The sequence below is a fragment of the Copadichromis virginalis genome, linkage group LG22 (genome assembly GCF_057382275.1).
Source record: "Copadichromis virginalis isolate Kocher_CV1m ecotype Utaka linkage group LG22, C_Virginalis_male_GT1.1, whole genome shotgun sequence".
Lineage (NCBI taxonomy): Eukaryota > Metazoa > Chordata > Actinopteri > Cichliformes > Cichlidae > Copadichromis > Copadichromis virginalis.
The window spans coordinates 35,412,692-35,422,554 of record NC_140638.1 but is presented as its reverse complement, the minus strand read 5'-3'; the positions used below and the strand labels follow the sequence as shown (position 1 = coordinate 35,422,554).

Sequence of the window (9,863 nt, the reverse complement as noted above, 5' to 3'; positions counted from 1 at the left end):
ACTTGAAGGCTACACTCGAAGAGGCAGAGTTTGTTTCCACCACTGCTGACATCTGGACGGTAAATAATAAAAGTTTTATGGGTGTAACAGTTCACTGGATTAATTCCACATTACAACACAACAAGGCCGCTCTAGCATGCAAGAGAATTAGAGGCAGCCATACCTATGATGTAATTGGAGCAGAGATTGAAGAAATCCATTCATCATATGGACTACAAGGCAAAGTTGTTGCCACTGTAACGGATAATGCATCCAATTTTGCCAAAGCATTCAGAGTATGTCAGCCCTGTCATTTGGAGTCTGAATCTGAAAATGAAGAAGGTGATGACGAGGAACCGACCTTTACTGATGTCATAGAAGCTCTTTCAGCTGCATCTGGTGATGCACAGTTTAGCCACCCTCAACACTACAGATGTGCATCGCACACAATTAACTTGATTTCAACAAGCGATGTTGACAAACATCTAAATTCCTGTGCAGACACCAAGGCTGCATATAGGAGTAGCATTGCAAAATGTTCTGCTCTTTGGACTAAAGCAAGTCGATCAACATTAGCCTCTGAACAGGTGGAGGAAGTCAGTCGGAGGAAACTAATGGTACCGACATCCACAAGGTGGAATTCCCTGTATGAGGCCATTTCTAGAATCATCACAATTCCCTTGAATGAACTTAATCCCCTGTGTGTAAAACTGGGAATCAAGTGCCTTAATGAAAGGGAGTACCAGTTCTTGAAAGAGTACTGTACTGTGATGAAGCCCCTGACAGTGGCTCTGGACATCTTACAAGGGGATGAGTGCACCTACGGGGCTTTACTGCCAACACTCACAAGCCTGATGTCAAAGACCCTTGCCCTGAAAGATGACCTCTCTAGATGACCTCTCTAGAATGACAGCCAGCCTTCCAGATGTCATTGTAAAGGTAAGATTATTATTAATTGCTTTGGGTGGATTTGTTAAATTTATTATACCATTCACAGTGGGTGGATGTTATACTTTGTTTTAAGCAGTGGGTACAATTATTAAAATGATAGAATAAAAGACCAAGTATTCACCCCTTGTTAAATATCAGGGACATTGATCATCATTAATCATGAATATTAATCATAATATCAACAAAAGCCTCAGCCAAAATTAAATCTCATACAGTATTGATAATAGAAAATATAGATGGTTTAGAGCTGTAAAGCCCACAAAATATTGACAATAGGTAATTATACAGTAAAATAATTTTATTCTTAGTTGCATCATATTGTATGTTACAGGCCATCAAGACTCGTTTTGATGCTGTTCTGGACAGCCAAGAAGGACTTCTCGCAGCGGCCACTTGTCCCAAGTTTAAACTTCGTTGGCTGAGAGATGAGCGTAGGAGAGTATGTGAAGGAGCTCCTGATAACAGAGTGTCGTAAAGCTGCTCCTGCAACTGACAACACTAATGTGTCCCAAATGCCAGCCAGCCCAGCCGAAATGGACTTTTTTGAATTTCAGAATCAGCCAACAGAAAGCTTCTCAGCAGAAAAAGAAGTAACTGACTTTTTAAGGTCAGGCTATGAGCTTGAGATTCTGAATCAGTTCCCAAATCTCAAAAAGATGTACATGAAATACAACAGTCCAACTCCATCCAGTGCACCAGTGGAACGGCTGTTCAGTTTAGGTGGATTGGTGCTTTCCCCAAAAAGGAACAGAATGTCTGATAGAAGGTTTGAGAAGCTTCTGCTGATGCGATATAACCACTGTTTCAGTCCAAAAGAAAACAATAAAACATAGGTCTTTTTCAGGGTTGCCACAAACTGAGACTGGATTAACAGCCTGAATGTAGCATGCAATAGCATTTTCTGTTTTTGTAATCTCAATATTATGCCTCTCTGCACTTTACCAACTGTTAAAAGATGTTTTTGTTAATTTTATTTATTTAATTTATTTATTTTTTGCTTTATTTATATGAAAAGATGTGTGTATACACAAAAATAATTTGTTATATGCTGGAGTATGCAGAAATACAGTTTAAGCCTTTATTTTCTTAAAATATGGTGTAATGTGCAGAAATATGTTCAAATGTTAAACAAATTTATTAAAGTCAAAGACTGTTGAATTTAATTTAATTTTTGTTTGATGCACTGTTTATAAAGTTAAGATTAAAAGTAATAAACAATTTTTTAAAAAGACACTTTTCCATTTGATTCACTTTTATATGATGGATTATGCAGAAAAAATAGCATTGGCCCAAAAGGTCTATTGCTTTATCAAGCATTCAGGTAGTGTATCATGTTTTTTAAAAGTAACTAAGTAACTAAGTAATTAATTACTTTTGAAAACAAGTAATCAGTAAAGTAACGGGATTACTTTTTTTGAGAAGTAATCAGTAATCAGTAACTAATTACTTTTTTCAAGTAACTTGACCAACACTGCTTACGTCCTACCATAAAACAATAAAACAAGGCACAAACTCCCCCATGCTCCAGAGTGCTCTCTAATACACACAAAGTTTGCAGACTATCAAGGATCAAACCTCTACCAATCTACAACTAAGTATAAACTCTAAGCATATATGGATATTTCTAAGCATAAATGACAATAAACAGTACAAAACCTAACATTCCTCTCACTTATAGGCCATCAAAGCCCCATCTGAACCTGGATGCACCACTTGCATAGGTTTAATACTTGTAAATAAACGGCTAATCACACAAATCACTGCAACAATAATAGTAAACATTGTTTAATGTTAATTCTGGACCCCACCTCTTGACGCATGGACACTCATGCGTCAACTCACCAAACCTGGATCCCTGTCTTAAAAACCGGCTCCACCAGGAGCCTGCATACACAAGATCTGGAAATAAAATCAAACTTCACACTTATAAACAAGTATATCACAAGGGTAACAAACATTCAGCATCAGCAAGACAAGTGTCATATTCAGGTTTTTCTCAAATCATTAAATCACTATTATTACCAGAATTTGTCCCAAATCATGAATCATCCCAATTTATTCCACAATTTAATCTGTGACTTTCCTTAAACAATGTCACTCCTCCCATTTTATCACCATGAGCTCAATAGCCCATCTTCAACTATTCCATAAACACCGTAACCCCTTATTTGTTTTACTCATGTCACTTGTCCGTTTCTGCCAAATCCTCCACAGCATTCTCAGAGAAACAAACATTAGCAATGCACATTGATTATCCTGGTGGGCAGGCGTCGGCCATCGACATTCCAGAGGTGCCATAAAAACACCATAAAGTTAGCCAACCCTTCTTGTGGAAAGAATGTCTTTCACATATAAACCCAGAAATCCTATAGTAGAAAAACATTAACTAATCCTCTCATAAACCACATGATCAAACACATGATTAATCATCTGCTGTAAAAAGAAATGTAAATGTTAGCGCTGCGCAAGTTAGTGAATGACACGCACATAGTAAATTCACAGACAGAGAAAATGGCATTTAAAAGATTAAATCGTCACGCAACCTCGAATGTTGCTGTCATCTTTCTGCTCCTGTAACAAAAAACACATAAATTCATCCACCCTTTTGTCCTGTCTAGGTGGAGGTCAACCTTGAGTCGTGGTCAAGTCTTGTCAGCTTCTATCAGTCAGTCAGTTTGTTCTTTATTTCCATTCATACATTCATTCATTCTTTCTTTGCTGATAGTGGAACCTGTCATCGCATTTAGTTTCCACTTTCAGCAAAATGACGTCATTTCAATAAAAGAAAAAGAACTTTAGATAGGATTACATCGCTGAATCCTTTTTAGGGAGGGACTCTCATTTAATATTGTCCCAAATAAGTAGCTTTCTCCAGAGCCCATTTTAATGTGGAGAAAACTCACTTGACACAATTTTCTCGACGACGTTTAGCACTTTTAATTCCCGACGTGCAGATCTGCTTAAAGAAAACAAAATCAGTGCTTGTTCAAAAGATAAAAATGAAAAATAACAGAGATTATCAAACAAAACTTTCAGTGCACTGTAAAAGTATCAAAATAAAAAAGGCCTTTAAGTCATGACACAAACTCCTCATCAACTTCACAACAGGAGAAGAATCATCAGCTAGATTCACTCCAAACCAACCATCAGCTGCACAACACACCACACCACATAACTATGAGTTTAATCACCAGGTCTGTGCTCTTCACTCATTTAAACCACAGATCTATTTTATTCAATTTTCACAAAAAAAAAAAAAGTTTGTTCTGACGTATTCAAAGTTGTGTAGCTAAATACAAAAGTCACTCGCACATCAAACAGGAAACTCAGTGTTTTAGAGTCTCCACTTAACACACAAACTCCAACACATCTCATTCACTCGTGCTAAAATTCAATCACCTTTCATTAATCTAAGAACCGATCAACTAATTTGCATATCAGCTATTAACCCACTAAGTTGACAGGACGACAGAAAAGCATGTTCAAAATATTATCACAAAAGACAATTTCCCTCATACAGTAAATTACTTATGCTGCATTAATCCAGCAGGAAGCTTCTCCCAATTTACCATTTTAACAACTAAATTTATTGTCTGATCACTGATTCGTCAAACCAGGATTTTTTTTTTCCACAAAAGTTAAATTGTTGTCCTGCAACCTAGAGAGTCAATTTTTTTTTGCATTGTATAAATTCAGTATTTAATAACAAGTGTCTGCTAAATTGACACTATTTTAACACTGATGAAAGATAACAAGCTAATTTTCATTGCATGTCTGTGGAGCTGCATATCCAGCAGAGCATGCAATGTGCTATGAGTTTCACTGGTCTTTGCATCACACGAGGTGACTTGGACAAGATGATAAACAGACTCACACACTTAAAATGTTGTCTAATCTTCATGAGCTCTCTTGTGTTTGGAGTGTTAGTAGGGTTAATGCATGTTCTGCTTTTGTGTGTGATTTTGAATATTCTATTTTCGCAGTGTTTAAAACTCCGTCTCAATTTTCCACTTAAGCAGTCAGTTTTCTTTTCCCCAGGTTTGCTAACCCAAATTTTGATTTCCCACATTTAATAACAAAATTTGTGTTCTCACCACTCTCATTCTATTGTCCTCTGATGCGGTTGACTTCGTGCTAGTGGCTGAAGTACTGCTGCTGCTGCCTTCCTGGGCAACTTCTTAGCAGGTCCTGCCGGTTTCTTGGCTTTGGCCGCGGCGGGCGTCTTGGCTTTGGTCTCAGTAGCCTTGTTCATCTTGAAGGATCCGGAGGCCCCGGTGCCCTTGGTCTGCACCAGAGTGCCCTTCGCCACCAGGCTCTTGAAGGCGGTCTTGACACGGGCCTTGTTCTTGTCCACATCGTAGCCTGCGGCAGCCAGAGCCCGCTTGAGAGCGGCCGCGGACACGCCGTTGCGCTCCTTGAAAGCGGCCACGGCTTTCACGATCAACTCGCCCACGCTGGGGCCGACCTTCTTCGGCTTGGACCTCTGCACAGGGCGTGTTTATGATGGAGCCTTTCCGACCACAGCCGGCACGTTGAGCGCATCATTAAGGGTCCATTTCTTTCATGTAGCAGTCCTTTCTGAACATTTCGACATGCTGCCGCCGCCGAACCTGGCCTCAGATCCAGCAAGCTCAGCGCGCTGATCTCCAAAAAAGTCCCGAAAGCCAGAAAGACGTCAAATAAATGTCTCGTTCTAAGAGCTCGAACAAAAACTCCTCTTCACGCCGCCATCTTGCTCGCCCCTCCGTGGAATTCATCCAATCAGATAGGAAGATGGGTTTGCTTTTCTTCTTCTCTGGTGCTTTGTTAGATTGCTTCTGCAGCCTCTGCTCCGATACTGCCGCTGCTGACCAGGTTTTTTTTCCAGGTAAGAGTGAGAGTTTTGAGACAGATCGTGCTGTAAATAAGTCAGCCAGAAACTTGGCTTGAACGTTTCCAATTATTAAACTATTGTTTAACAACTATTGTTTAAATTTTCGTCCGACCGCTGCATGTGGAAAATTGATTCGGGTCTGCTTTTCACCTGAAAGTGACAAACTAAAACATGTTCATTATTATCATCACTGCTTAATCAACACACATCTCTCTTTCTCTCTTTTTGTTTGTATTTTTTTTTTTAAATAGCTGGTGATCTGCAGTATCACAGCTCTCACAATCAAAAACAATTATTTTTACACAGCGCACAAAAACACCGTGACGTCAGACACATTCACACTCATTTTTTCTTCTACGTAGAGTTTACACACTTGAAGGATGGCACATCTGAGGTTAATTTAATTATTTGCTAGCTTTCTCTGAGTGAGCAACTTCTCACTTTTTAACGTACGTTTCAAGACAACAGGCAACTTCCTGTGTCACCTTTTGGTGAGCAACTTCTCACTTAACGAGCAACTTCTCGCAAAACAACAGGCAACTTCCTGTGTCTTTCTGCTTTTAATTTACTTTATTCGGGGATTCGTCAGTGTATCTCTCTGGATCACTAAGTGAAACTTCGTCAGCATATCCCGTTTCTTTATGGATCGATCACTGAGAGAGGTATAATACGGACGCATATTTACCTTCGTCAGCCTGATCCCACTTCTGACACCAAATTGAGGGAAATCTCCGTCATCCGTAGATCGAGTTTCCTCCTAAGGCGTGGGCACCAATAAGCAGAGTTCATCCTTTAACATATAACAAAATTAAAATATTCTCATGCATGATCAACGGTTAATCACGGTACTGGCCGGAGTACCGGGAGCAGTTTGGAAGAACAAGAAGACGCGGAGACTGTCCTAGGTTGTCATTCCAAACTGACTCAACTTTATTCACAAGTACAACAGTTTATATAGAGGAAAAAGGTTCGTGTGTCAGCAGATTCTCAGTTCAAACCGGTACAGACCAAATAAGGAAGCGTCTTCCTGCCCTCTGAGCAAAGAAGTATCCTTCGTATAGTTCAGCTACAATTTATGATCATCCCAGCGAAATACACTCCTAGACATAGAGTACAGAGTTCTTTCATTAGTGAATTCTGAAACAAACCACCTGGCCTTTAACGAGCCTTTTTCTAAGAGATAAAGAAGGGAGGATGGGAGTAAGGAAGTGGTCTCTGTGGTATTTTCGACCTTGGTACCATCCTGTGATTCTTACACATTAATTCTTGGGTCACAGAGAAAGAGAAAAACAACTAGTAAATGGGCCTTATTGAGTAACAGTTTTCCTGTATAATATCACTATAAAACAATATCCTGTAAATGCTACCATGATATCAAAATATCACAACATGCACTTATACTTTCTCCCACAGAAAACTCATTCCCTTCATCAATCTGATCAGAAACAGAAATGTTCATTTCACTAAGATTATATGAACGTTCAAGAAATGGAAAAACAATCAAGTAACCAGACCACAGTCCACAGAAGCCAGTCTCTGCCATCAATTCCTCTTTACTCACAGAAGCAGGGGCACCACCAAGCAGGTCCAGGGGGCACTGGCCACCCCCCAAAATTTGCTGCCCCTGCACAGAAGACGAGACGTCAGGAGACACCAACAGAGAAACAGTCTGCGGATGGGCTGGGCATCAGGACATACGAGCAGCAGGTCAAGACTAAAGCAACTTGGAACTAAGAATAAGACCAAAGCCACTAAAAATACATGAAGCAACTGCAAACATTACACACACCGACAATCAACAGGCTTGAAAGTCTAAAAAACTGAAACTGCTGGGCACACTGACCCAGAAACATGATAGAGATACAATAAGACACAATAAAATAAAAGAAATGATAATAAATCAATAAAAGTCTCAACAGGAAGCCCATTTAAACAACATACAGTGGTGTGGAAAAGAGTTTGTCATCTTCCTGATTTCCTGTTTTTAATGTTTCATCAAATAAATTTAAATATTAGACAAAAATAGCACAAGTAAACACAAAATGCAGTTTATAAATGAAGGTGTTTAATATCAAGGCTAAAATATTCAAACCCATATGGTCCTGTGTGAAACAGTGATTTTATAACATAAATTAACAGTGGTGAATGACATCTTTGGAAACTTGAGTTCAGTTTCTCTAGCCTCACACAGGCCTGGTGACTTAAATAGGACCTGCCTGACAAAGCAGAGTAGACCAAAAGGCTCTCAGAATCATATCATGTCACAATCCTGCGACTCATCCAGAGGTCACAAAAAAACAGCACAATATCCGAAGAACTGCTTGCCTCACTTCTCTCAGTTATGGACAGCGTTCATGACTCCAACATAAAAACAAGAGACTGGACAAAAATGACCTGCATGGCAAAGTTCCAAGACAAAAACCACTGTTGAACAAAAGGAACATTAAGGCTCGTCTCAGTGTTGCCAGAAAACATCTTGATGATCCCCACGACTTTTGGGAAAATACTCTATGGACTGATGAGACAGAAGCTGAACCTTTTGGAAGGTGTGTGTCCCATTCATCTGCAGTAAAAGTAACACAACATTTCAGAATAGGAACATCATACCAAAATATGGTGGTGGCCCGGGGTTGTTGTACTGACTGAGGACCTGGAAGACTCACTGTGGTAAATGGAAGCATGAACGAGACTGTCTGGCCATCTGTTCATGACGTCAAGCTGAAGTTGGGTTCTGCAGCAGGACAATGATCCAAAACCATGCAGTGTGTTACATCCCAAAGAAGTCTACGGGGTGAGGGGAGGAACATAAAACTAGAAAGAGAAATCAATATCAAGCTAGCCAAAAACATAAGCCTAATGAAAAAACAGGCAAACAAACCAAGGCTTCCAGAAACATCTGACATTCTGACAACCACAAAAATGGCCAAAGACCCTGAAGCGATATTTCAGTCAGCCTTGGAGAACATCTGTTGGCTGCAGGACTCGGACTTCAGCTTGCACTGGAACGTTCACGGCTGAATGTGAAATGGTGGGAATGAGAATCGGCACCTCCAAATCCGAGGCCATGGTCCTCAGCCTGAAAAGGGTGGAGTGCCCACTCCGAGTCAGGGACAAGTTCCTGCCCCAAGTAGAAGAGTTTAAGTATCTCGGGATCTTGTTCGCAAGTGACGGGAGAAGGGAGCGGGAGATCAATAGACGGACTGGTGCAGTGATGCGGACACTGTACCGGTCTGTTGTGGCGAAGAGAGAGCTGAGTGTAAAAGCAAAGCTCTCAACATCAGGAAAGGAGACATGTCCCATTGTGACCGTTGATGGCTGAAGAGATGGAGCTTTCTACGATACAAAAGAGGAAGACAGTAACAGAAAATAAGACCCTCAGAACCAGGCCACGTAGAACTCCTGGACTCTTGGAAGTTCAGCCACCCGGGAGGGGCTCAGAGTAGAGCCGCTGCTGCTCCACATCGAAAGGAGCCAGCTGAGGTGGTTCAGGCATCTGGCAAGGATGCCTCCTGGGCGCCTCTTGGGTGAGGTGTTCCGGGCATGTCCCACCGGGAGGAGGCCCCGGGGCAGACCCAAGACACGCTGGAGAGATTATATCTTTCGGCTGGCCTGGGAACGCCTTGGTGTTCCCCCGGATAAGCTGGAGGAGGTGGCTGGGGAGAGGGAGGTCAAAATCCTGACCTGAATCTGATTGAAATGCTGGGATTTTGTATGAAGCTGAGTTACATAAGCTGGAACTTTACAGTCACCCAGGTCATGGTCTTGAGAGCATGAAAATGACAGCTGGACGTCTTAAGGGTCCTGCTGCAGCCACATTTGTTTTATTCTAATAACACTCCTCCTCCTCCATCAGGGGTCACCACAGCAGATCATCGCCTTCCATCTCACCCCATCTCCAGTATCCTCCTCTGTCACACAAATCTTTTACAGATTGTTCTTCACTACATCCACAAATCCTCTTTGTGTTTTTTTTAACCTCCTACCACATTCAGGGTCTTTTGCCCAATGTACCCACAGTCCTTCCTTCTTATGTCCAAACCATCTTAACCTCGCCTCTCTA

At 41.0% G+C, this 9,863-nt stretch overlaps 1 protein-coding gene and 1 pseudogene across 1 annotated transcript; one reads left to right on the top strand and one right to left on the bottom strand.

Annotated features, from left to right (window-relative positions):
- The first annotated feature begins 522 nt into the window (after nt 1-522).
- Nucleotides 523-1,871, top strand: LOC146683787 (uncharacterized; annotated as a pseudogene).
- Nucleotides 1,872-5,029: 3,158 nt separating this feature from the next.
- LOC146683786 (histone H1.5-like) lies at nt 5,030-6,541 on the bottom strand. Its single transcript, XM_085445579.1, has 2 exons — nt 6,509-6,541; nt 5,030-5,413 (listed from the first exon to the last, which is right to left on the bottom strand). The coding sequence occupies exons 1-2, from the start codon at nt 6,539-6,541 to the stop codon at nt 5,030-5,032; spliced, it is 417 nt and encodes a 138-aa protein (XP_085301705.1).
- Between the last annotated feature and the right edge of the window lie 3,322 nt (nt 6,542-9,863).

Coding starts and splice junctions, on each gene's coding strand:
- LOC146683786 (XM_085445579.1), bottom strand. CDS start 6,541: ATGACGGAGATTTCCCTCAATTTGGTGTCAGAA. Junction 5,414..6,508: donor CCCTCAATTTGGTGTCAGAA/GTGGGATCAGGC, acceptor CGCCCTGTGCAG/AGGTCCAAGCCGAAGAAGGT.